Source organism: Eubalaena glacialis, chromosome 19 (assembly GCF_028564815.1).
Source record: "Eubalaena glacialis isolate mEubGla1 chromosome 19, mEubGla1.1.hap2.+ XY, whole genome shotgun sequence".
In the NCBI taxonomy this organism is placed as follows: Eukaryota; Metazoa; Chordata; class Mammalia; order Artiodactyla; family Balaenidae; genus Eubalaena; species Eubalaena glacialis.
Window position 1 is genome coordinate 2,213,065 of NC_083734.1, and position 26,049 is coordinate 2,239,113.

General features: G+C 58.0%; 2 protein-coding genes across 4 annotated transcripts in view; both read left to right on the forward strand.

The window, feature by feature from the left end:
- Positions 1–748, forward strand: part of MYO15A (myosin XVA) — a 50,408-nt gene extending 49,660 nt beyond the window's left edge. For both annotated transcript variants that reach the window (XM_061176431.1, XM_061176432.1), the window contains one exon: positions 200–748. In XM_061176431.1, the coding sequence (XP_061032414.1) occupies positions 200–301 (102 nt within the window). In that variant the 3' untranslated portion in view covers positions 302–748. The remainder of the gene's footprint in view (positions 1–199) is intronic.
- Positions 749–3,594: 2,846 nt separating this feature from the next.
- ALKBH5 (alkB homolog 5, RNA demethylase) lies at positions 3,595–24,921 on the forward strand. Of its 2 annotated transcripts, XM_061175229.1 has the most exons (4): positions 3,595–5,111; positions 13,087–13,167; positions 22,597–22,752; positions 23,208–24,921. In XM_061175229.1, the coding sequence occupies exons 1-4, from the start codon at positions 4,342–4,344 to the stop codon at positions 23,383–23,385; spliced, it is 1,185 nt and encodes a 394-aa protein (XP_061031212.1). In that variant the 5' UTR covers positions 3,595–4,341; the 3' UTR covers positions 23,386–24,921. The 2 variants fall into 2 exon arrangements, with proteins under 2 accessions (XP_061031212.1, XP_061031213.1); XM_061175230.1 differs by lacking the exon at positions 13,087–13,167.
- The last annotated feature ends 1,128 nt before the right edge of the window (positions 24,922–26,049 follow it).

The window sequence follows — 26,049 nt, forward strand, 5'->3', positions numbered from 1 at the left end:
CTCACCCCTTCCCACCTGCAGCCTGGCGTTCCTCCTCCTAGCTGCTCGCGCTCCTGCCAGGGCCCTGGGGAGGTGGGGACGAAGCTGGGGCCCACTCGTCCCGCCGGAGACTGGCCTCCATCTCTCTCCCCTCTCCCGGCCACGGCTCACCTCAGGTGAGAGCTGGGAAGTGTTGGGCCTCTCACCGTCTCTCCTGCAGGGCCTGGAGCTGTGTCGCGTGGTGGCCATGCACGTGGAGAACCTGCTCAGTGCCCGTGAGAAGCGGCTCACGCTGCCCCCCAGCGAGATCACGCTGCTCTGACCCAGCCCCCAGCCCCCAGCTGCCCTGTGCCAGGAGGCTTGCTGTGTGGTCCCAGGGGAGTTACTGGGCCAGAACCTTAGGGGAGACCAAGAGACAGTAGGTGGCGTGGCGCAAGGCCCCAGGAACCTGAGAAGACTGATCCTGAGTTGGGATGGAGTTGCAGTGTGCAAACTTGGGTCAGATGGCAGGAGGGACTTACAAAGACTGACCAGTGGGGCCTCCTGCCACCTACCACTGTGGCCCTGCTCCGACTCCCCCTGCGGCAGGGAAGCCCCACACCAGTAGCCTAGACAAACTGAACCTGCCTTTGCTTTCCTTGGGGTCTGATGTTCAAATCTCCATCTCCCTGTCCTGGTCCCTCACATGTCCCCCTCAGGTGCCCCTGCACTGCTGCTGAGCTTGGATTCCTGGCTCTTGGTCATTTCTGTGCAAATAAAAGGTATGCCTGGCAGCCTGTTCTCCATACGGTTGTTGAGTGACTGGAAAACGAGCCTGAGGGAGGAGCCAGGAGGTGGAGGCCCACGTCCCCCTGAACAGAGCTTCCAGCAGAGACATCTGTCCTTACCTCTCCCTGCGGGCCCCTGCCTCTCTACCCCGCACTCCTTGGGTAGCCCTAACCCCAGGACCCCGTCACTGGATGGGCCACACAATATTTGAGAATGGTATAGTAGAGGGAGGGAGATGTTTCATGTCAGCGGCATGGGGAGGGAGAAGGCTGGGAAAGGGCTTCCCAGGGAATGGGATGTTTCGGTTGGGTTTTGAACCATGAGTTGGAGTTTGCTATAGGAATAGATGGAGGGGAGGGGAATGAACATTCTAAACAGAGAAAACAGTGTTTGTTCCCTACTCTTTCCCTCAAAGCCTAGGACAATGCCTAACGCAGAGTAGGTGCTTAAAAAATACTTGTCGCATGAATGAAAGAATGAATGAATGTTGATGGAAAGTGCTAGTGCTTTGGGGAGCCTGTGGGGGAGGGGAGGCTTGGGAGAGGAGGGCTGGATAGGTGTGTGGGGGCATAACTGGCTGGAGCCACGGTGTCAGAGGAGGGGTTTATTTACTTATTCAGTACCTATTAAGCACCTACTGTGTACTAGGCAAATGCCAGGCACCAGGAGTTGCTCCCAGTTAGAGGCTCTGCCCAGGTGAGAGGACTTTTGGGTTTCAGAATGCAAGTGGGCCGTGTGAGTGAGGCCCCAGCTGAAGCGCATGGAACCGGGAGGAACCTCCCGGCCCAACTCCGGCCGCGATGCAGACTCCTGAGCTGGATGGTGTCTGAGGTCTGAGTTTTGGGAGGTTTGTTACACAGCATTGGATAACTGAACAGCAGGACTTCGGGACTTCAGCACGTGGGCCTTAAGGCATAGGCTCATGTTTTAACAGCTGTTCTGGTGCCTCAGTGGTGGCACCAGCAGGTCGAGCCCTCGTCAGAGGTAACGATCCCCAGGAGGCAGAGTGGGAAGACTCGGGTGGCAGGAGAATCAGACCTTGCTGTGGCCCCCAGACCCAGAAAGACAGGAACTCCAGGTGGACGTGGGGAGAGCCAGAGCAGAGGGAACCAAGCCCCAGGGTGCCCGGCCTGGCATGGGGTGAGAACGCAGGAGACACATCTGGGAGGCATGGGAGCCTGAGACAGTCACGTCCTGTCTTCGTGGGGAAACTGAGGCCCAGAGGTGAAGCGAGTAACCACTAACTGGCCTGGCCGAGAGTCAAAGGCAGGCAGGCTGGCTCCAGAGTCAAGCTGCCTCCCCCTGAGGCTTGGATGGGAGAGGGGAGGGCCTGGCTGCAGAGCATGGGGAAGCCTCCGAGGGGGTGTCTGGGGGCCCTGGAGAGGTGACTCCCATGTTTGCCTGGTGAGCGGAGCACTGGGGTCTCTGGCAGGACTTTCTGATGAATGAGGTAGTGAGCTCCCTGCCACCAGGTGTGTGTGCAGAGTCCGATGCCCCCGGTTGGAGGGCCGTTGAGAGGTGGGCGCTGGGCTTCTGAAGGGCCTGAGCTCTCGCAGCCAAACTGCCAATATGCAGGCAACGGGGCCCTGCCCGGGCGTTCACATAGAATGGCCCAGGCAGGACTGGGGCCCCAGCCCAGTCCCCTGACCTTGGCTTTGCCCACTGGCCACCTTCTCACCACCCGCAGCTGCCTTCCTGCTGCCACCACCAGCGGTGCCCACCAGGCTGGGTCAGGAAGGGGCAGGAGCCGATTCCCTACGGGCTTCACGCCTACCCTCTTTCCCCTGCACCCGCTGCTGCTTGGAAGGGTGGGTCAGGGCCAGGGTCCCAGGTGTCCAGGCTTCCCCATCCCACAGGCCCTGCTGGCCTGGACTTTCTGTGGCCCCATGACAGCCCCCACCTCCCACCAGGGACCGGTAGGCCCCTAGTTTAGGACGTGGAAACAGGCCCACACTCGAGGCCAGCGGTCCTCTCTGCTTAACGTACAGGATGCAGGACTTCATCTCATCTTCACACCCACCGCACACATGGGCACTGATTTCATTCCCGTTTTACAGAGCTTGTCCGGGGTCCTACAGCCCGTCAGGAGGTTAAGATCCAAACCCACGTCTGTCGGGTAGCAGGGTCTGGAGCTCAAGCCCCGACCAGCCGGGGGCGGTGGGTGGAGAGGGCGCAGGGGCAAGGGGCCGGGGGCACAACGGCCAGGGTGGCGAGGCCACGAAACCCAAGATGCATTTCATCCCAGTGAGAATCTGGGGAGGCTGCTAGAGGGGTGAGCTGAGCCTCCAAAAACCACAGTTAAGGAACGGGTGGGAGGGACAGGGACCAAGGAGCGTGACCACGCGTGCAGGCCCCACCATCAGGGGCCGAGAGGGTCTGAACAAAGGCCTGGGCGTCCGGGAGGGCGGTGACTCCGGGGACCGCGGCACGCGCTGCCGTCCCCAGCTCCCCGCCGTCCCGGGGGCGCCCGGCCCAGGAAGGCCGCGCACGCGCCGCCGCCGGGACGTGACTAGGGCAACGTCCACGCCGGCGGCGGCGAGGGGGCGGTGTCTGTGGCAGCAGCCGTCGGTCCGGGGGCTGGGCCGGGGCTCTCGGCGCCGCAATCTGAGCGTATCCTTGCGCGCTGAGCGCTTCCCTGCGGTCGGGTCTCCACTCAGGCACTCCCTTAGCCACCCGGTCACCCTTCAGGGGTCCTCGCGGCCCGCCCGCCGCTAATTAGGGGACGGACGCAGTAGCCAAGGCGACCGCCGGATTGACAGGCATGCGCGCCAACCGGCTTCCGGAAGCTGCTGTCTGGGCCTGCCCGGCGCGTGGCCGGTGGCCCAGTGACAAAAGTGGAAGCGCCAAGGGGGCGGTGACCGGGCAGGCTGGGTTGTGGCGGTTCCTCGGTGATTGCGCGCTGGGGGCTGAGGCGATTTCGGGCGTTCGGACGATGCCGTGACGTAGCGTGGCGACAGCGTTGACGGCGTGAGCCCACCCCCGTGGAGGGAGCCCTACGGCCACGGGGGAGGCGCGGACAGGAGGCAGGCTGCAGTTTGGGGCGTTCGCGGAGCCCTATAGTGAGTGGGGGAGGGGCGGTGGACGGCCCCCGTCTGCGCGTGCGCCGGCCCCTCTGCTGACCCGGCCGCACGCGCGCGCATGCTCGCTGCAGGCGGAGCCGCCGTGGCCGGTCGTACTGCGCGTGCGCGCGGAGCCGCCCGCTGAGGAGCGGCGCTGGCGGACGTCGGGCGGGCGGCCGTGACGTCGTGAGGAGCGCTTTAAAGTGCGGGCCGAGCCGGGCGTCCGAGGGTCCGGCTAGGAGTCGGGCCGAGACTCCGCGGCCGCCCTGCGCGGCATGAGGCCCTGCCGGCGCCCCTGCCCCCCGGGACGCGGAGAAGGCGGAGGAGGAGGGAGCCTCGTCGCCGTCGCCGCCGCCGCATGACCCGTCGCCCCTGAGGCCGCCCCGCCGCCCCTCGACGCCCCTGCCGGGCGGCGCGGCCTCGCTTGCGGGCCTGGCGCTGAGGGCCTCTGCGGCCCGGGGCCCGGGCGCGTCCCCCAGAGCCATGCCCGGCCGCCCCGCTCGCCGCGGAGGGTCCTAGAGCAGCGGCGTGGGCCATGGCGGCCGCCAGCGGCTACACGGACCTGCGGGAGAAGCTCAAGTCCATGACGTCCCGAGACAACTACAAGGCGGGCAGTCGGGAGGCCGCGGCCGCCGCCGCCGCCGCCGTGGCCGCCGCCGCCGCCGCCGCCGCCGCGGCCGAGCCCTACGCGGCGCCCGGGGCCAAGCGCAAGTACGCGGAGGACTCGGACCCCGAGCGCAGCGACTTCGAGGAGCAGCAGCTGCAGAAGGAGGAGGAGGCGCGCAAGGTGAAGAGCGGCATCCGCCAGATGCGCCTGTTCAGCCAGGACGAGTGCGCCAAGATCGAGGCCCGCATCGACGAGGTGGTGTCCCGCGCCGAGAAGGGCCTGTACAACGAGCACACGGTGGACCGGGCCCCGCTGCGCAACAAGTACTTCTTCGGCGAGGGCTACACGTACGGCGCCCAGCTGCAGAAGCGCGGGCCCGGCCAGGAGCGCCTCTACCCGCCGGGCGACGTGGACGAGATCCCCGAGTGGGTGCACCAGCTGGTGATCCAGAAGCTGGTGGAGCACCGCGTCATCCCCGAGGGCTTCGTCAACAGCGCCGTCATCAACGACTACCAGCCCGGCGGCTGCATCGTGTCTCACGTGGACCCCATCCACATCTTCGAGCGCCCCATCGTGTCCGTGTCCTTCTTCAGCGACTCCGCGCTCTGCTTCGGCTGCAAGTTCCAGTTCAAGCCTATCCGGGTGTCGGAGCCCGTGCTTTCCCTGCCGGTGCGCAGGGGTAGCGTGACTGTGCTCAGGTAAGCGCCTGGGAGGGGGGAGCGGCCCCAGGAGCCCGCGTTTTCCGCGTGTGACTCGGGCTTCTGTTTGCGGGGCGGGGAAAGGGGTCTGCGCTTAAAACACGGGCAGTAGTAAGAAAGCAGGGAGCCGAGCTAGAATTTTCTATCCCGAGGGCAGATTTGACGAGATCGCAGACTTGACCCAGAACTAATCTGAAGGCATCTTTCTAGAAGGCTGGTTTTCGGAGTCTCTTTACCTTCGTGATTTGAGCAAGTCACTTTTCCGTTTTGGGCCTCTATTTCCAAGTCTGTGTTTTTAAAAAAATTAGTTGGGATTACCGTCTAAAAGTCTTTCCAACTTTGCCATTCTTGGTCTTTTTAACAGAGAACAAGTTTGTGGATTCCTTTAAGAGAGGAGATCTTCACAGAGGAAGGCCCCTGAGCGTGTTTAATTGATACACGTTCGCCATTCCCAGGAGGGGGAGTGGCTTCCCTGGAGTTGAACAGATCAGGGGTTGGACCAGGAATAGAGGGCAGCAAACTTAAAATTCAGTCCCTCTTGGCTGCAGAAGAGCCCATTGGTCCTTTGTAAGATGCATTACCTGTTATCAGGACTATGTGAAACAAAACAAAGCTTGTCTCTTTACCTGGTGTTCGGCTTTGTAGCTGTTCAGCAGATCTTAGGCTCTTGGCCTGTTTTCAGTCCCAGAACCTGCTGAGAGTTAGCTCAGGGCCCTGGTCCTCAGAGAAGATTGCCTGCTGCAACACCTTTGCTGTTTATGTGAAGCAGAAAATTTACTTGGAAGCTTCTTGTTTCCGGCCCTGAAACAAGTAAATCGAACGATGTACTTCAGTAATCCCCAAAACCTCTTAGGAGAGCTAGACCGCAGCTGTTCCGAGCAGCTTGGTTGCCCACCGAACTCTAGTACGGGGTCAGGAGGCACTGCGGTTTTGTTGTGAGCAGCTTAACCTCTGAATTTTGGTCGGTGCCTTGGGCCCCGGTCGTGGGGAGAGGCAGGGTCCCCAGAGCCCTCCCAGTGCCCTGAGGCAAGCGTTGTGTCTCATCTGGGGGGAACAGCTGAGGCTGCTTCCGTATCTGGGAACGGCAGCAGAGCCGTGTGGTACCCATCACGTCTCCTGAGGGGCAAGCCTGCGAAGTCAGTGGCAGCAGGAGCAGTACTTCGGCCTCCTTATGCGTCGAAAGCTAGAGGGCCACTTACCTCTCAGGTACCCCCTTGTCGTGTGGGCTCCCAGCTTCTCCTCAGATCTCCGTGCTGCTCCAGGTGGGTGTCTTGGCAGAGCCCTTTAAGACGGGATTTCCAGGGCAGACTCCCAGGTGGCCTGCCGTGTAAGGCAGTTCGGTGTCTGACTTCATCGAAGGGCTCTCCGTGCTTAAGAGGGTCTCTCACACGAGGGCCATTTGCTCTCTTAACGGGATACTGGTTTCCCCCATCATCACAGGTCCTCAGGGTTGTCAGCAGGAGGTCTGGCAGTGGTCCGGTGTGTAAAGGGGGGCACAGGAGGCAGTTGTGACTTGGAGAGTCCCCTCCCTCCCACACACGCACACCCTGTATGGAGGAGAGGTTCCAGGTTCTTAAAGCGCAGGTCTGTTAGTGATCAGCGGGATTGCATCACCAGGAAAGCTCTCGTCATCTTCGCCTTAGAAGAGTGACGTCCCGAGGCCTTCCCAGCCCTTCGTCCTGGGTTCTGACGTGGCCGAGGGGTCCGTGTGGGCGGCTCAGCCACGTCCTGGAAAGTGCTGCCCCGGGCTTCGCACCCAGCTCTCCTCTCATTGCTTTGGGGCCTTGTGGCCGTTCTCTGAGCCGGCTTTTCCATCTGTAAGTAGGGTGATGGCAACTTCCGCAGCCTGTTAGAGCTAAAGGTGGTGATTGGGTGTGTAGCAGAGGGCCTGGCACAGGGTCGACCCTTACGTGGTGCTTTCACACACAGCCGTTTCGTGCTCCCCTGCTCTCTTGTCGGGGAAGGGGCTGGGGATTTGGTGGGGCCTTAAACATGGCTCTTCCCTTCACGGAGTTCACGGCCCGGGGGAGGCCACGGACAGTTACGGCCCGGGAAGGTAGCCGCGGGAGTACACTGGGGGGACGTCTTACTCCGCTGTGGAGTCTGGAAGTTTTTGGGAATGTGAAGGGGGACTAGGAGGTGACTGGGAGTGAGCCGCCGAGCAGAGGCGTGGGCGGAGGGGAGCGCACGAGGGGCTAGGTGAGGGGTAGGTGCCCACTAGAGGCAGCTGGAGCTCATTGCCAGTCCTCAGAGCCAGCCTGGACCTGAGGTGGAGGTTCTGGTGTGGCGTGCCTCGCTGAAGCTCTAGCGCAGAGCTGCTCTGCCACAGTCCTGTTGACGTGGGGGCAGTCCTTGTGGGGGCTGTCCCGTGCCTTGTGGAACGTTTAGCCGGGTCCCTGGCTTCTGCCCTCGATGCCAGAAGCACCTTCCGTGACGACCAGAAGTGTCTCTAGACACTGCCACGTGTCTCCCGGGGGTGAACCGTCCCCAGGGGAGAGCTACTGCGCTCAGGTTCCGGACACCCCCGCTAATTTAAATTCTCCAGCACCTGCTCACTTAGCTCTCTGAGCTTACTTGCTGTGCAGGTGGGTGAACACCTGCCTGTTAGTGCTGCCTCTGTGCAGGTCCTGCTTGGGCTCTTTCCTGAGCGGGGAGGAGGGGATGCTTGCTTTCACTTCCTGGTAAGTATCCCAGCCCAGAGGTGATGAGCTGTAAAGCTGCCGATGGATGGGGCTGATGACGACGGTGGCTCTCTACAGATGGGGAGGGGTTCCAGTAATCCTCATCTCACTCAGACTTGTGTTGTTGATGGCTGTGGTGTCTGTACCTGTCCAAGGCAATATGGCAGGAATACAGTTTTATATTTAATAGTTGTCAGCGTGGATTTTAGTGTGTGGCAAACATTGACTCAGCAGTGTCCAGACGTGGGCATTTAGAGCAATTCCAGAACAGACCCTTCTGGAAGTGCTTCAAACTTCTTTCCAAACCCAGCTGGCAGTTGTTTTTTTGTAACCTTTCCATGCTGGGCCTGAGTGGGTCCTGTCTTAATGTTGTTCTCTAGAGAAATAAATATTTTTTTATCTTTTCTTATATCAGTTCATCCTGTATTCCTTTTCCTGTTCCCTGTACGGTAAATGGCAGCTTAAAACAGATTTCAGATGGATTAATTGGAATAATTACCTCAAGGCTAATTGCTTACTTGCTGCTATTTTTAATCACTGCTGAGTGGTCTGTGGTTGCGGTGGCCACATGCCCAAAGACCCAGGCCTTAGTCACCTGTCTGGAAATGACTGTATCGCCCAGCCCTGAGACACGCAGTGGTGAGCGCAGCCTGTGACTTCCAGATAACAGTTGATATTGGGTGGAGCGGGCACCCCTTCAGTTCTGGGCAAAGGACTGATCATGTTCAGCTGGTTGAAAGCAAAATTTAGCTTTCTGGCTTAAAATAGTTGGGAATGTAGGGCAGATAGGTCTGGGCCACACCTCTTGTGTGGAATCTTCTGATTCCATGAGAGGGGGAGGAACTTCAGGATGAAGTCAGGGCTGTTTATTCTCAGGAGGAGCTCTGGGCTACGGGGTGTTGGCTGGCCTTGGTTCTGCCAGGCGTGAGAAGAAGGCAGAGGGCAGCAAAGGAAAGGAAGCTAGCAGGCTAGTGACGGTCTTAGTCATGAAGGTCAGAGAAAGCAGAAAATAAATAGGCCATAAAAGTTTCAGGGCTGGCTGGCCATTTTTGGCTGGGCCGTTGGTGTGCTGCCGTTACTGGGATGTGATGCTAACTCTCTGGAGGCATGGGCTCATCTTTGCGGACTTTTTCCCTGGAGGTGGTGGGAATACCTGTATCCTTTGCTGAGGTCAGTGAGGCCCCCATGGCAGATTGGACCTTGTGACTGGGAAACACAGATGGGCTTTTCTTCCTACCCCTCGTTACCTACCTCTCCCCACCGCCACTCCCATCAAAAAACAAAAACCAGCGTAGCATAGACACTGAAACCGAGAGTTTGATTAGAGTTCCAGTGCCACCACCTTAGCTGTTTGACTTTGGGCAAGTTACTTAATCTCTCTGGGCCTTAGTTTGCCTCTGCAAAATGGGGCTATTGAAGTCCTAGAGTTGTTAGCGAAGATTCTCTTTCACATGACCGAAGGCTTGAGGTTTTGGTGAAGTGTCTGGAAACAAGCTGCCTCTGTGCTCAGCTGCTTCCTATTTATACCTTGATGTGTACAGAATTGGGACTTGGAGCAGGTTGGCCTTTTTCCTTCTGGGTTCAGAAAGCCCCAGGACTGCTTCATTGTGTTAGGCCATGTGTCTTCTAGGAGGTTCAGGTGTGGTTATAACTTGAGTCTGAGCTCACAGTTCTGCCCCTGTGCCCAGGTGGCTGGCCTGCTGCCCCCCAAATCCCAAGTGAGGTCCTGTAGGCCTCTCAGGGGTGAGGCAGGCTCATGGGGGCTGCCAGAGCAGGTAGTCCCCACTGGAGGGAGGTGTCACCAGGCAGTCCTGGTGATCTCGGCCAGTTCCTCCATCTCTGGCTCTGTCTGCCCTGGGCAGGGCACAGAGTAGATGGGGAATGGCGGCCACCTTGGAACTGTGCCTTAATAATTCCGTCTCCAAGGCTGTCCGCTAGAGGAGAGGTGTGTAGTCCTGCACAGTCCCTTATAAAGAGTCTTCCAGACTCCTCATTTGACCTGCACCTGATCCTCTGAGGAAGGACTTGCTGCAGTCTCTGTTTTGTAGATGTAGAAACTGAGTCTTCACAGCAGTAGGAACGTTGACCTCGACACGCACGTCATCTAGCGTCTGCTGTATGCAGAGATGAGTAACGCCTTTGCAGAGCTTTGTCTTGTAGGGAAGACAATTGCCACAAGGCCGAACTGCAGTAGCAGAGAGGGTGGGGTGGGTGGTGTGGGGGAGCCCAGCCTGGGGAGTTGAGCAGAGCTTCCCAAGAGAGGGGAGACTTTTCAAGAGTCACTCTAAGGCATAGTGTGGTGGGTGACAGCCAGGCTCTTGCTCTGGGTGCTTGCGGCACACTAGTCACTGCTGCATGGCGGGGGTGGGGGGGGCTTGGGCTCAGTGCAGGGCAGTACCAGCCTCAGGTATTTCCCCTCTCCCTTCCCTGTGAGAACAAAAGAGGAGGAGGCACTGGAACTTTTCTTCATGCCAAGGGTAGGCCTGGACCCAGGGTATATTAAGTTTCAAGTTGGCAGACTGGCACTTTCAAACAGTTTCTCTTGTAGCAAGTAAGTTCCTTAGCAGTAAATAACCCTCTGTGGTCTCTGTTGGACACTTTCTGCTGAAGTTTGGACAGAAGAGCTTCCTCTGATCAGGACTTGGAGCCTCCCACTCCCAGCGGAGCTTGATACTGAGGACGGGGTCAGTAGGCTGTGTCGTAGCTGCCAGGAAGTTCTGGAAGACCAGTGCCAGTGAGCTGTTCAGGTGGGGGTCAGTGAGCGCCGTGGTCCTTTCTTTGGGCCCGTGCGGTCTTGCTTCTGCAGTAGTTCTGAGGCCTGGGCTGGGGGACAGGAACCTGGCATGACTTGCTCTTTGTTCTAGAGCACTTTGGGAGGTGGGGGCACTTAAAATTTGACCAGCGTCTGGATCTGCTGCTTTTGTGTTACAGGATGCAGTTCCTTGCTGAAGATGGGAAGTCAGGGCCCTTGGCAGGTCCTATAGCCAAGTCAAACAGATTAGTAACACTTGTTAACAGTAAGGAAGGTTGCCTGCAACCGGTACTGCAGGTCTAGGCCTTAGAAATATGCCTTGGATTGCCTTTGGGGAACTGGACTTCACTCTTTGGGAAAGTCCCCCTGCGCTCCCCTAATGTGGAGTGACAAGAGAGAGCACAGGACGAGATCTAGAGCTCCTAGCCCTGGGAGGGGGCCCAGGAGGCCTCTGCTGCGGGGGGGGCCTGGATGAAGGTTGTCCAGGACCCCTGGCTTGTGTCAGGTGCTCCGTCAGCGGGGGTGCCAGGCACCCTGCATTACCTCACTGAATTCTCATGGTAGCCCTGCAGGTGGGCCTCCCACTGCCCTTCTCCAGGGGTGCTAACCAGGAAGACATATAACTGTAGTTCTGCCTGGAAGAGAGGAGGCACTGACCCTTCTAACAATCTCATCGTTAGTCACCACAAAGGAATGTCGTAAGTGACAGAGCACAGAGCACCACCACATGAACACCCAAGAATCTCCTGCTGTCCCTGCAGTTGGAGGAGCTGAGGTTTTGGCCCAGCATGTGACTCAGCTAAGGTGACAGAGCTCAGGTTCTAACCCAGGTCTCTTCAACTCCTCGATCGCTGTATGGCATTTCTCTCTGGGCCTCCAGATATTTTCTTAAAGATTTTTTTTTTTTTTTAATGTGGACCATTTTTTAAAGTCTTTATTGAATTTGTTACAATATTGCTTCTGTTTTATGTTTTGGTTTTTTGGCCATGAGGCATGTGGGATCTTAGCTCCCTGACCAGGGATCGAACCCACACCCCCTGCATTGGAAGGCGAAGTCTTAACCACTGGACCACCAAGGAAGTCCCTAAATTTTTTTTTTTTGTATTTTGGCCATGCCGCGCGGCATGTGGGATTGTTCCCCGACCAGCGATCGAACCCAGGCTTCTGTAGTGAAAGCACTGAATCCTAACCACTAGGCCACCAGGGAACTCCCGCCTGCAGATGTTAATAGGTGTTGTTTGAGAGAAGGTTCCTTGGTCAGTGCTCAGTTAAAGTCAGCTGTAGTAATTCTCAGGTCCTTTAACATACCAATGCTTTCTTAAACTCATCAGTATTTCCAGATTGATTTGACTGTGGACATTTGTCCGTAGTTATCTCACGGGACTGTTACTTACAGAGAAAATTGAAAAACTTTGGTCGAGGAGCAGCTCAAGGGGGAAAATCCCTAAAATAAGAGCTCTTTTCTCCGCCCTCCACATGGCCTCAAATCAGATTTCTGAATCAGAGGTACTTCTCTCTAGGATTTTTATTTTTTATTCGCTCTTGCATCTAGTTCTTGCCCACGTGGGGGCAGCGTGGCCATTTTGAGGAGTCCTTCCCAGGCCTGTGGTGTTTCTGACCATTGCTCCATCCACGTCTTCACAGCTACCCTTGAGAAGGAGCTGATTAGCAGCTGAATAGAGGAAGATTGGTGGTCCCAGCGGCAGCCAGGGAACCCTGAGCAGGGGGAGGAGGCCTGTGGCTGCGGAGCTGCCTTGGCTCAGTGGGGGGCTTAGTGGGGAACTCGGGGTGGGAGTGCCTCATGGCTGCCAGGCTCCCAGTGAGGGCCTGTACTCAGGGAGCTGAGTTTGCTTCCAGAGTTTCAAATCGGAGAGACATTAGCTGTGAAGAGGACAGCCATCTACCCACATTCATTGGTCTGAGCAGTTTTCAAAATCATGTAACTTGATGAAGAAAATAAATAGGTGCTTGAGTGTGATGGGAATTTTTAAAATATTCCAAACACAGCTGTCTTCAAGATTTTGGATCCCCCAAAATGAAGGTTTTTGAAAGCATTTTTTCCAAGTAGACAAATTCTCTTTTTGAACCTTGCAGCCTAAGTTCTCTCTGGTGACTCAGTGCTGTCAGTGTCTGCTTTGGCCTCCTCTGCCAGCCCAAGGGTGGGGGAGGGGGAGATGCGGTTCTTATCTTCTCCCCAGGGTCTGGCCTGAGTCACTCCATCGGCCTCCAAAGCCACTAAAGGTGTGCCCTCTTGGGGACCCTTTGAAAGAAGGGCTCCTGGCCTGTGCAAGGAGATTCCTGCTTCGGCTTCTGCTTTAAGACCTGCTTTTACCTCATCCCAGGTTTTCCCTTCAGTGGTTTCTGGGCAAAAGCATCCTGGAACTTAACACGTTATTTCCTCCCACGTAGATCCTTGAACCTGTCATGTAATGGGGTGGAGGGTGGCCGTTAAGACCGGGACCCTATTTCTGTCTCCGTACCCCCAGGGATCTTTGGTTGTCCGTCCACTCTCCATGCTCACATGCTCTGTGTTTCATTTCAGTGGATATGCTGCTGATGAAATCACTCACTGCATCCGGCCTCAGGACATCAAGGAGCGCAGAGCAGTCATCATCCTCAGGAAGTAAGTGTCCTGGTGTCTGGCTCCTGCAGACCTGACTGCAGGTGGAGGTCTGGGTTCCTCTGTCAATAGCCCTCAGCATGAGGGCTGAGCAAAAGCACACGCTCCCAGTGTTTGTGGGCTGGGTCTTGAGACAGGATTTGGGGGACATTCTTCCAGACCCTGCCTCCCCCCACCTCTTCCTTTTCCTTCCTCCTTGGTTCTGATTTGTCACGTGTGCTTCTCACTGAGTATTTTTAGATTGTGCCTCAGCAGCTTGCTTTAAAAACGCCTGGGTTTTCACTTCTGGAAGGAGCAGGGAGTGAGGACAGGGGACGTAGGTGGGTGGTTGGCCGCGTGTTGAGCAGGCGCATGGCTTGTGGCTGTCCCTCTTCTTTGGCCAGGGGGTCAGGGACGCACTGGCCAACATTGCCAATCCTGGCATCTCCAGCACTTCTTTTTTTTCTGCTCAAGAGGTGAGTGGACTGACCACGTGGACGCTGGGTCAAGACAATCCTGCCTTGAGGCAGGGGTCCTGAGAAGGCCGGCTGATTGCCCAGGCTCGTGTAGTCGTCAGCGAGCAGGACAGTGCCTAGACCCAGGCTGGAGCAGGATGTCCTATAGCTTACCTTATTTGTGTTTTTTTTTTTTTAATTTAAGTAAACTTTATTTTTTAGAACAGGTTTAGGTTTACAGAAAGTTGTGAAGATGGCAGGGAGCTCTCCGTTCCCCCTCCTGGTAATGTCTCACATCAGTGTGGTATGTTCATCACAGTCACGAAACCAATACTGATCCGGGACGGTTAACTGGAGTCCATCCTTTACTCACATTTCCCTAGTTTCTCCTCACGTCCTTTTCTGTCCCAGACCCCACAGGACGTGCAGTTGTCGTGTCACCTTAGCTCCTCTCCGCTGCGACACTTTCTCAGACTTGCCTTATTCGTGATAACACTGACCGCCAGGTGTGTGGTGGAAGGTCCCTCAGTTGGGGTGTGTCTGGTGTTGCCTCGTGGTTACATCGGGGTTGTGGGTCTGGGGAGGAGACCGCAGAGGGGCAGCGCCGTTCTCCTCACGTCACGTCCAGGGTGCAGGACCTTCCACTGTCGACGCTGACCCTGAGCGCCCGGCTGAGGCTGTGTTCGTCACTGTTGCCCCCTGTGCACACTGTCCTCCCAGGAGGGACGTCGCTGTGAGCGGCCCACACGTAAGGAGTGGGGGGTGAGCGCCGCCTCTTTGAGGGCGGAGTCGCCACACAGATTGTCTGGAATCCTTCTGCACAGGAGATTTTGTGTCTTGTCCCCCACTTGTTTATTTCTTCGTTCACTTATTCCTGACAGCAGTGTGGACTCGTGGTGTCTATTCTATGCTCAGCTTGTCCCAGCTTTGGCCATTGGGAGCTCTTTCTTTTTTTGAGTACATCCTTACTCTCTGGCTTGTCATCTTTTTAACTTCAGTTTATCACTTCTGCATCTTGGCCCTTTGGGTCCAGAGCTCCAGTACATTGTGGTGGTGATGTCTCTTTGGCACGGCCCTGCCACTTTGCCAAGTCAGAACATTGAGTCTGTTTTATCATCTGTAGAATGGAGATGACCCAGACCTGTGGGACAGTCCTGTGGCGCGGGCAGAGCACTGGGCACCTAGGGGGACTCCAGACAGTGGTCAGCCTGGCGGCGTTTCTTCTCTAGCCTAAGAATATTCCCAGAATCCATCAGAAGAAGGGTTTTTATCTGCTTTTCCACTTGCTTTTCCTGTGGTTCCCAGCACAGTCCAAAACCCAGGACCCGGAAGTGAGGCAGCCCAATGTGTTGCTCCCTTCTGGCCTCTCCTCCCCAGTCATTTCTTGTCAGGTGTGCCTGGTACCTCCAGCGGCAGCCAGAGACCAGGTGGCCCACCCGGGGCAGGAATGAAGGTGGGGGGGGGGAGTAGAACCAGAGCAGTGCCTCCTAGGTGTTCCTTCCCAGCTCCTCACAATAGCTCATCCCAGGGAAAGCTTCACTGGAGGTGCAGGAGGAAGCGGCCAGAGCTGGAGTGTTGGGTCATTCTTCTGGCTGTTTCCTTCCTCGAGTGCTGGCTCCCGTACCTGGCTGCCCGAGCCGGATGCTCCTTGGTGGAGCTAGGACTCTGCACTGTTGTTGGGTTTTTTTGTTTTTTGGTTTTTGTTTGTTTGTTTATTTGTTTATTGCTGCGTTGGGTCTTCGTTGTTGCTGCGCGTGGGCTTTCTCTAGTTGCAGCGAGCGGGGGCTACTCTTTGTTGTGGCACGCTGGCTTAGTTGCTCTGCGGCATGTGGGATCTTCCCGGACCAGGGCTCAAACCCGTGTCCCCTGTATTGGCAGGCGGATTCTTAACCACTGCGCCACCAGGGTAGTCCCCAGGACTCTGCACTGTTAACCAGCTCACCCCGGAAGCTCTTTGGCCAGCTGAGCCCCTGTAGCCTTCTGACCGAGGAGAATGGCTGTTGTGGGTGACTGGGCTCTTTGACCTTCTGCCCTGAGTGGGTCCAGGAGCCAGCCAGGGACTGGGCTGGAAAGGAGTGGATGGGTGCCCCCACCTCCGCAGCTTCCCTAGGCTGCTGAGCTGGTGAAGTGCCCAGCTGTAGGCAGCCCACCCAGGGGACCAGAGGAGAGGCAAGGGCAGCTCTCTTGCCTGCAGAGTAAAATCCAAGGTCTCTGTTGGACTTTGCCTGTCCATCCAGCCTCCTCCCTCAATGTTCTCCCTGTTGTCTCCTTCCCACTTATTAAATTACCTGCGGCTCCTAGTGTGGCCCACGCACTGATGTCCCAGACTCTTGCAGCAGTGTGGCCTCTGTTGGGAATGCTTTCCCTTCTGACCCACACCCACCCCCCAGATGACCCACATATACGCACCGAAAGTTGGTTAACCTAGCCATCCTTCAAGGCTCAAGGGTCAACCATTTTGACATGCAGGAAGCATCATATACATGTAGCTCTCTCAGCCCAGCCCCTACCCCCTGCTGTCACAGCCTGTACACTTGCCATTGTGAGTTTCCAAAGCTGTGTTCTGTTGGGGGCCGGGAGAGCCCTGTTCATCTGAGTCCCAGCGCTGAGGCCGGTCCAGAGGAGGACAGCTCCGGTCAATGAGCAGCACCAGGTACAAAAGGACAAGCTGGTGACCTGATGAAAAGGGGTGCATCCTGGCTCAGGCGCTGCCCAGGGGTCAAGGATGTGGCCTGGGTGGGTGCCTGGCTGACTCTCTGTCCTTGGGTGAGGCCACATCCCGACAGGTGGGACCTGGGCACTGAGCCCGGCCCTGCTCCTCGTAGGCAGATAGGGTGGAGCCAGCTCTGCCTTCTCTTAGGTTCGGATAAAGATCGCACAGGCTGCAGAGGGAGGGCCTGGGGCCTCTGTCACCACTTCAGGCTGGTCAGCACTGCGGCAGTCTTTCTAAGGGCCTCGTGGGGGGAAACGGGTGGGCGGCGGTCAAGTGCTTTCTGGTTCAGCAAAACACGGCTCCTTTGCACGTGGATGATGCTGAGTCTTCGTGTAGGAGGTGGTGCCATAGTTTCTCGCTGGGAGTGACCTTCGGAGAGCCTCCCCGGGAGTGCAGTCCCTAGGCTGCAGCTTAGTGTCATCTGTTTGGGGTCACAACCAGTAAATGGCTGAGTGCGGCCTTGAACCTGGGTCTCCTGGTGCTGGGTCTTGTGGCCCTTGGTGGTTTGCACAGTGGAACACCCCGAGCCCTGCCCCAGCGCGGATGCTGTGAGTTGAAGAACCCAGAGCCTCACATACAGAAGGGCTTTCTTGCCTCTGCTGTGCCAGTAGAGAGCTGGGGGCTGAGAGTATTTTAAGCGGTAGGGGGCTACTCTCCAGGGTGTGGGGTGAGGCTGCAGCTGCAGGTTGGTCAGCTCTTGAATACGCCCAACTTCCTGGAACGTCGCTGTTTCCCAGCCCACCCAGAGCAAGCTGCCCAACATGCATCTTTGTCAATCATTGGTTCCCCTGGCAGGGAAGCTGGACCTACTTTTTTGGAAGTGTGGTTAAAGTTTTAAATGACTGGTTAGAGAACCAGGAGGCTGACCAACTTCCGAGGTGTGGCAGTCATTGGGGTGGGGGAGTATTTGGTTTTTCCCACAGTTCCCTGACGTGCGACCTTCTAAGGGCCTTGTGTGCTGCCCTCTGCCAAGCACCCAGCTACTAGGTGCCGGGCGCCGGGTAGAGTGCTTCCCACACATGAACCCTGAGAGTGGAGGGTGTGAGCTCTGTTTGGACAGGGGTTCAAGCAGGCAGTGAGCTGCCTCGGCTTCTCTAGCCAGTTTGGCGTGATCTCTGAGCAGGGATTCCCGACTTGGGAACATGAAGCGTCTCGTGTGCACAGGGCACCCGAGGCGGGCATGTAGGAGACTCAGCGCTCCCTTGGGGCCGGGTCTGTGACAGGTGGGCGCTTGGCACGCTCAGGCAGCACAAGCAGAGCAAGCATTGCCCTAGGAGCGTGGAGCGTGTCCACTGGGGCCCAGCGAAAACAAACCAGAAGAGGACCTCCCGCTCCGGGGGGTGTTGGGGCAGGCTTCGTAGCTCTGGCTCCTGAGCTGGAAACTGCTGGCCAGGCAGAATTGGTGAGCTTCAAGGCGGGAAGTATAGAGGGCCTCTGTAATGGAGGGGCAGTGAGGGGAAGGAGGCACTGGATCCAAACTTCAGCATCAGGCCATGGCTTGTGGCCCTCAGGGCCTTCTGGTTGGTGGCCAGGGCACCCAGTCTCTTGATGTTCAGAAGGCCCACAGGCCTTCATCGGGTTGGCCTTCGAGACTTGTGTTCCTGCATGATTAACCAGAGGAAACGGCTCAAGGCGGTGTAAATAGCCTGTCTCTTCGCTGCTGGTCAAGTGGAGCTTGCCTCACAGTGGGCTGAAGTTTGGAAAAGCAGCTGGAGAGTCACTTGCCAAATGTTAACCAAAGCTGGTGTGTGCTAGGCTCTGTGCTGGTGCTGGGAAAGTGGTGAGTGTGGTCTCTCCTCATTCGCTTTACCTTTGGGGGAAGGTAAAGGTTTAGCACCTCACCGGGGGCTGGTCAGGGAAGGCTTTCCGGAGAGGTGCCACCTGAAGGCAGTCAGGGGTGGTGTGTGGGCCTCAGGCAGGCTTCGAAGAGGCTCATGGGCAAGGACGGGTCAGGCAGAGGCGCCCTTCCTCACAGAGGCTCCGCGTGGGGAACACAGTGGAGACGGGGGTGGGGGGGACCCAGTCAGAGCTCGTCAGAGGGCTCGCTGCTGTGTGGGAGGTCTGGAGGGGCCTGGGAGCAGCAGGTGGGGGCTTGTTTAGGAGAGACTGCCTGTGGGAGGCTGAGCTAAACGGCCTACGGGGTCATTCGGCCCAGGGGTCCCTGGGGTCAGAGGGAGGCACTCCCAGAAAGCAGAGCAGCCGAATGCAAGGCTGTGTGTGTGGATGAGCAGAGGGTGTGCTCTGGGCTTTGTCCCTCAGCTCTTGGTTTCCCTGATCCTGGCCAGGCCTGAGATATGGCCCCCACCGGGACACCTGCCTGCCACTGCTTGTGTCTCCATGATTTTTGTCCCGGTACCAAGGACTACCCACCTTTTTTCCCCGGGAGTCCAGGGATTGGGTGTATCCACAACCTGCCTGGGGAATAAGGAGGCGGTGAGGCCGCCAGGGATGTGACTGGCTTGGGCTCCTGGCCTGGCTCTGTCCCTTCTTCGCTGAATACAAGTTGGTTACCTGAGCCCTGTGTTCTTACCTGAAAATTGGGGCCATTGCGATGCTGGAGATGGTTAAACTCGAGACTGCTGTGTGTGCTTCTCCTCGGCCCTTCCTCACCGTTGCCCCCTCCGATCTCGATGGGGCAGGCGTAGGGATAAGGACGGCTGTGCTCGGTCATGTGCAGCGTGAGGAGAGGGGAGCCCAGAGCCATGGTGGTCAGCAGCCCCGGTGCGGGAAAGCAGGCTCGGTGTCAGGTGTCCTGGAGGACAGTGAGCCCTTACCAGGGCCTGAACTGGGGGATCCCTGAGCACCCTGATCGTGGCCCTGTGGTCTGGCTGGCGTCTGTGGAGCCCTGGGTTACGCGCATGTGGCATGGATGACGTGATGGTAACCAGGCTGGGCGATTTGGAGAGGCTCCCCTCGGGGACTGGGAGTTTGTTGGCCTGGGTCGGGGGAGGTCTCCTGGGAGCCCAGGACCATGTATGTGCTTGGGGTTCCCTTTCTTTGGGTGATACACTCAGGTGTCCTTCAGGCTCCTCTGACCATAGCAGGCTGCTGCACCCGTGTCAGCACTGCCATGCGGGGAGAGCAGGGCAGGAGTTGGAGAGAAGCGTGTGGTGTTGGTGGGAGCTGGGAGGCGGTACTATTGCAGGAGGGACGGGTGTGGGTCTGGGCTGTGCGGGAGTCTGATACTTAGAGGGGCAGGAGCGTAGGCCTTGGGGCCCAGGGCACTCGTAGGCGAGGAGTACTCCGACAGGCCTGTCTCACCGCGCCCTGCCTGCTCGCTCCGTTGGGAAAGCCAGGCTTTGTAGCACAAGGGTGTTTGGGGAGGGCGGAACCAGCAGTTGTGGGTGGTTGGCAGCAGGGCCTGAAGTGCAGACTGGTTCCCCGTCTCCCAGAAACGGTGGTCTGCCTCTGCCGGGACAGCTTTCTGCTCTGTCGCGGTGAAGAGAGCCTGCCTGGGCTTCAGGGGCATCCTGGGGTAGCAGCTGTGTGGCTGAGGCCAGTGACTGGGTCTCCGATTTCGCACTCTCCCCCTCCCCCACCCCCGCCCCGCCCCAGCAGCTTCTCCGCAGGAGTCCATGATTGATAAAGGAACGTGAGGGCAGCACCTAGACAGTCAGTTTCCTCCCTTCCTCTCCGGTCACTGTGTTAATGTCACCTTAATGCTTGGCCATCCTCCCTTGGTTCCGGCTTCCTGGTACCTAGGCCCAGTCCGTGCTTTGTCCTGGGGGCTGTCCCAACATACCTGGGGTGCCTTGCCGTGACCCCTGGATGTTGGCTCAGATCTGTAAGGAAGGTCTTGGTTCCTATTACCACCCGAGGAGGCGCAGGCCCAGACCTTACTGCTAGAACTGGGCTTCCTGCCTCCAAACCTGTGGCTCTGTCTGCTGAACCCTGGCCTGCTCCCTGGGAGCTGGCTGCCCTTTAAGAGGGGTGTGCTCTGAAGGCACACTGCTGGGGGGCTCTGGGCTGCGCATCTGGCTCTAGCCCTGCTTCTTGCAGCTTGGTGGCTTTTCGAAAGTAGAGCTCCTCCAACCGTTCTGAGATGTACTTGTAACAGCCCCAGGGAATGTGTCGGGAGCCATTTTGGGCCCCAGAGCTCCTACTGCCCCCAAAGTTGGTGCGGGAGGCTGAGTTTCTGGTGGGGCCACTTCTGATCACCCCTTCCCTGAGGGCTGGCCCCGACGGTAGCAGAGCTGTTGTGCGGGAAGCTGCGCCTTCCGTCTCTTTCTCTCAGGCAGCTGGAGGGACGCAGAGCCTGTCCGTGTGCCTGGCTTCTGTCCACTCTCAGCTGGTCCCACCTGTCTCCCCAGCCTCCCCAGCAGTCCCGGACCCACAGCGAGGGGCCCCCACCGCTGCCCCTGGCTGCCCGGGCCGGCCGCCCTAGTCGCAAGCAGCTCAGGAAGGGCGGGCCCCAGTAGGGCTCAGTGTGTGCCAGCCGTGCCTGCGTGGCAGGATGTGCCTTCCAGCCCCGGAGGTGTGTGGCCAGGCTCTCCTCTTGGTGGTGCTGCTCTTCTCTGGCCGTCCTCACTCCCCCGAGGAAACCACTTCACGGTCTTGGGCCGCGGGTCCTGCCCACACAGGCTTTTCTGCCCTGGGCGTGTGCTCCCGGCACCCGCGGGGTCTTCGGGTCAGCTCGGCTCGGCAGTGCTGGAGGGGTGCTTTCCTTCTCGAGGCTTCAGACCCTGGAGTCCTCTGAGTCGAGCTTTTTGGCTCATGTCACATTTGGTGTGAGCTCTCAGCGCAGGGATCTGAGGCCTGGCCTGGTCGACGAGAGGTCTCGGGGCTTCGGTGATTCTGGTTCCCACCCTCAGGTCTGGGTGTGCCCAGCACCACCTCTCTTCCCAGTGCCCCTCGAAAGGATCCTAGCCTTGAAGGAGGCGACTTGTCTTCGGTCTCTAGATCCTCAGAACTGAAAGAGGCCTTTGCTCAGATGGGGAGACAGGCCCTGAAAGGGATGGTGACTAGCCCATACTCTGAGTGGCAGCCTCAGGCCTGGGTCTTCCTCTTGCTCCTAGGTCCTGTCTCCTGTAGCCCGGGGTCCCCAAAGTGGAGGCTGAGACTGGTGGGCCAGTAAGTGCAGCTGGGCCCCTCTGGCTTCCCCGTCTAAGAGGCCTGGAGTCTCACCTGGACTAGACTTTTCTCCCAGGACTTCCCGGCACACGTGTCTTCCCTCCTAACTGACCTAGTCTTCCCTTCTGTTATGAGGACCGGACGCAGTCGTTGCCGAGAACCCAAGGCAGCTCTTGGGCTCCCCTTCTGCTCTCTTCCCCCAGCATTCTCGTGAGGATGTCCTTTGAGGTGCCACAGCACCTTCTTCCTCAGAACCCAGTTGTTCCTTTGTGGCCAGCAGCCCATGGGAAAGATGCCTTCAGGGCCTTCTGCCAGCTGTGCCCCCATCACTCCCCGCCCCAGGCCTCTCTCTTGCCCCTTGCTGCCAGCCGCCTGACTTGCCGGCCTCTGTATCACACAAGAGGCCTCGGGGCTTCTTTGAGGCTTCCCAGGCCAGCTTCCTCCTGGCCTGACTTCCTAAAGGACTCGGATCGCCGCCCTGGGCTACCCCCACCCAGTTTCTCCATCCCTTCTTCCCCCTCCATACTCGCACGCTTTTCCTCGACTGAACGGTGTGTTCCAGTGCTAGGTGGGGGCTTTGCCTTCAGAAGCCCTCTGGCCTTGGCTTGCTCAGTGTCCCGGAACCAGCAGAAGCTGCCAGGTGGCTGTGGTGGGACCAGAGCCAAGCGTGAACGTGGGATTGGGTCTGGGCCCTCCTCCTGGCTCTACCACAGCCTCGGTGTCCCCGTGCAAGGGTAGGGAAGCTCTTACTCTGTTCCCCTCCAGTCCTTCCACAGGCCTGGACCAGGGGAACCTTCCTGTCTGGTGTTTCAGGCAGGGGTGGATGTGTCTGTTGGAGTGTGTTGGTGCCCACCAGTGGGGCCCTCAGTCCTCTGGCAGGCGCAGTAGCTGTCTCTTGAGAATCTCTGGGCCAGAGGAGGGTGAGGTGGGGCTGCCTCGTCCAGCTGAGAGAGCCCTGGGATCCTTCCCCTGGGGCAGCAGGTCATTGGAAGTCTCCAAACAGAAGCGTTCCCGTCCCCGACTCCTAAGCCTGAACTTGGGAAGGACGGTCTTTGCAAGTCAGCTGGACCAATTCCTAGTTGAACCATGAGGAGACTGAAGCGCAGAGCAGAGACTGCTGGTCTTCACCTAGCCTGGCCAGAGAAAGAATTGGTCTAATGGGGCCACACCCTCCCCAGAGGCCCGCTGGTGACCCCACGTGCATTTCCTTTGCAGGACGAGATTAGATGCACCCCGGTTGGAAACAAAGTCCCTGAGCAGCTCCGTGTTACCACCCAGCTATGCCTCAGATCGTCTGTCGGGAAACAACAGGGACCCCGCTCTGAAACCCAAGCGGTCCCACCGCAAGGCAGACCCTGATGCTGCCCACAGGTACTCAGCTGCGGTCCCTCAACACAGGCCAGCAAAGCAGCGCCACGGCCTGGCTGCAGGGCGAGATGGGTGGGAAGCCTGGGGTAGGTGGTTAGGAGCTGGGCATTGTCCACCTTTCCAGTGCCTTCTGTCTGGTTCCCTGGGGTTGGTGGCATTCTCGACTAAGCCCTGGCCATCCGCCTGTGGGAATGCTGTGTGCCTTCCCATGCCTTCCCTGGTTCTGCTCCCTGACACACACTCCGGTGGGTTCCATGGGACGTTAGGAGGGAAGTGCAGGACTCGGAAGGTCGCAGAGCAGGCGCCCACTTCAGAAGGGTCTCTGAGGGAGCTGTTGGAGCTGAGACTGGAAGGCTGGGGAAGGTGTGTGGGAGGGGCCGTCTGGGCCAGGGGTGCCGCATGGGCTGAGACCCTGGGCCAGTCCCTGGGTAACGCCTCCCCCACCCCTTCCCTCACAGGCCTCGGATCCTGGAGATGGACAAGGAGGAGAACCGGCGCTCGGTGCTGCTGCCCACACACCGGCGGAGGGGCAGCTTCAGCTCGGAGAACTACTGGCGCAAGTCCTACGAGCCCGCGGAGGACTGCTCGGAGGCAGCGGGCAGCCCCGCCCGCAAGGTGAAGATGCGGCGGCACTGAGGCCTGAGCCTCCGGGACTCGGCTTGATCCTCACTAGCTGCCCCTCCTTTTGTTTCGTTCTGAGGGTTTTTTTTCCTTTTCTTTTCTTTTTTTGATTCTTATATTTTTTTTCCGTGGTTTGTTGCCTCTTAAGGCTGAAGAACAGAATTGGCCAGGACCTGGTTCTCATGTTCTTGGTTTTCCTCCTGGATGGAAAGGCTGTTGGCATCTGTAGGCACAGAAGCTCACGCTGGAGTGGCCAGTGGAGGCGTGGGGGGCAGCTGTCCTCACGTGGGGCTGTGTCAGGCTGGGTTTATTTAAAAGCAACAAAATGTTTTGGTTTAGAAAAATTCTTGTTTTGCTTTCAATGTAAATCTTCTTAGTGTTGTAAATGAAGTTCAATCTCCTCCCCCTCCCCCCACTGCCGTCTGATGGGTTGAGGTCTTGCCGGCTCTGCAGGGGGCCTGCTGCCCTCCCACCCCTCACCTGCTCTCCAGGCCCCAGCAGCTCGTGCAGATACCCCCTCCTCCTGCAGCAGTTGTTAGGGATGACCGGGCAGAGGCCTAGATAGTGCCAGCCCCTGTTGCCCTAGAGCTGTTCAGTTGGCTGAGACCCCGGGCTTCCTGCATGCCCTCTGGCCTGCTCTGCCCACGGGTCCCTGGGCTGCCCAGGGGCCGGCTGCAGTGGTCCTGACCTCTTGCCAGGGGCCCGCCTCTTTGCTGCGTTGCTCCTTTTAAGCATACACGTGTGATTGTGTGGAACAGTTAGACTTGCCGTGTTGGGGCAGTTTTAGGAATTGTTTCTAGCTGGAGGGACTGGTGTCCTTCTGAGTCTAGCGTTTGGGCTATGGAAAATTGTTGTGGTGTGTGGTAGGGTTTTTGTTTTCTTTTGTTCTGAGTTTTCATTTTTCCCTTTGGTCTCCTGGCTTTTTCCTTTCACTTTCCTTTCTTCTCCATCGGCCCTCCTTGGGCCTTCTCCCTATGTCAATCCCCATAGGAAGCTGCCCGCCCCCTCTCTCTGCCTACAGCATGCATCCAAGGCCAGAGCTCAGGCCTGCAGACTGGGTTGGTGCCTCCTCCGCCTCAGGGGCATGAGAGCTGGGGAAGGAAGGGTCCTTTAAAAAATAATAATGAAAGGGAAGAAATAAGTGAAGTCTTTGGCAGTTTCCACCCGCTCAGATCCTTGAAGGCTGCAAGGTTTTGCTGATCTGGGTTCATTAGGAATGTCCTCTTGCCAGCCAGGGCCAAGACCCAGGCCTGCTGAGAGCAGAGGCCCCTCCCAGTCCCCAGGCTACTACCATCCCAGGGGGCTAGTCTTACAGAAGAGGCTGCAGAAAGCTGGGGGGCAGCCACCATCAAGAAGCCCCTCTCAGGGGCCAGAACTCCTTTGCCAGTGTGGATTCCTCAAGTCGGGACTGCATAACTAAAGCAGTTGCAGTTTTATTATTATTTTTTTTTTTACAGCTTTTTTCCCAAAAATGATTTGTAGTTGTGTGTGCAGCACTTTGCCCTGATATGTGTGCTCTACAATAAAAACCAAATCTAATATATTTTGAAACAGTTGTCTGATGCTGTCGTAAGAGAGGACTTGCCTTTGGTTCTTCCTTAATCCCTTTGTTTTGCCCTGAAACTCTGAAGGGGGTGGGGGGGCAGAGTTCATTTCCCACCGAGGCCCCAGAGGAGAGGAGCAGTTGCTGACACAGGGCTGAGGACGGGCTCGCCCACTGTCCTTTCTCCAGCTGCAAGGAGGATGGACTTCGTAAACCGTATGTCCAGCTGCCCAGGGCACCGTGGGCCCACAGGAGCCAGGATCCTACTGTGCTGAGTTCTGGAAGCCCGTCTTCCTTGGGGTGATCAGAGAGGCTGCGGGCCAGTGGAGGAGGAACAGCATGAGCAAAGGCAGGAGAGGGCCTGGCCTTTGTAGAAAATACGTAGGTGGTTTTGCTCATTAGACAAATTCTTGAGTTCCTACTGTATGCTGGCCAAGCCCTTACTGTGGCCCCATAGTGAGCAAAACCCTTCCAGCTGCTGCTCTCAAGATGAGTGCGGTAGAGCTGTGGGTGCAGATCCAGGCTTGAGGCAGAGGAGTTTGGGTAGAGTAGGGGTGGGGTCCAGGGCGTTTTAGTCCCTCCAGATCCTGGACCTGGCTCCCGGGTTCTGGTCAAGGGCTTTGGTCTAGAGTCTCCCTCATTCACTTCCAGTGCCCAGAGCCAGTCTGCTTGGCCAAATTCTTGCTGTGAAAACGTGGCAAGCCACTTAACTCCCCATTTAACAGGAAGGGGAGAGTCCAGAGGGAGCAAGTGAGTGGCCAGGGCTCAGGCCTGCAAATCAGTGACAGGATGTGAAGTGGGGGTGAGGTGGGCAGAGCCTCCTTGGGGTCTGCGGCCAGTTGGGCCTGCAGGGGTAGCCACTGGGCTGGGCGGATAGGGCCCTGGATGCCCCGGAGAGGAGACATTGGAGCTGAGGGAAAGGTCACCCACACCGTGCCTGGGCCCCTGACTCGGGTCACGGGATGGGGGCTCGTGCGGAGGGCTGGGGAGCTGCGAGGGATTCTCCACTGCAGCTGTGACAAAGCCAGACCTGGGTTCTTCCTGGTCCCTGAGGGAGGCCCTTTGCCTTGAGGACTGAGGGATGAGGCCAGAGGAGCGGGGTCCAGCCCTCGGAGGTGCTGCTGTGTCTCTGGCGC

Coding starts and splice junctions, on each gene's coding strand:
- ALKBH5 (XM_061175229.1), top strand. CDS start 4,342: ATGGCGGCCGCCAGCGGCTACACGGACCTGCGGGAGAAGCTCAAGTCC. Junction 13,168..22,596: donor GCAGTCATCATCCTCAGGAA/GTAAGTGTCCTG, acceptor TTTCCTTTGCAG/GACGAGATTAGATGCACCCC. Junction 22,753..23,207: donor GACCCTGATGCTGCCCACAG/GTACTCAGCTGC, acceptor CTTCCCTCACAG/GCCTCGGATCCTGGAGATGG.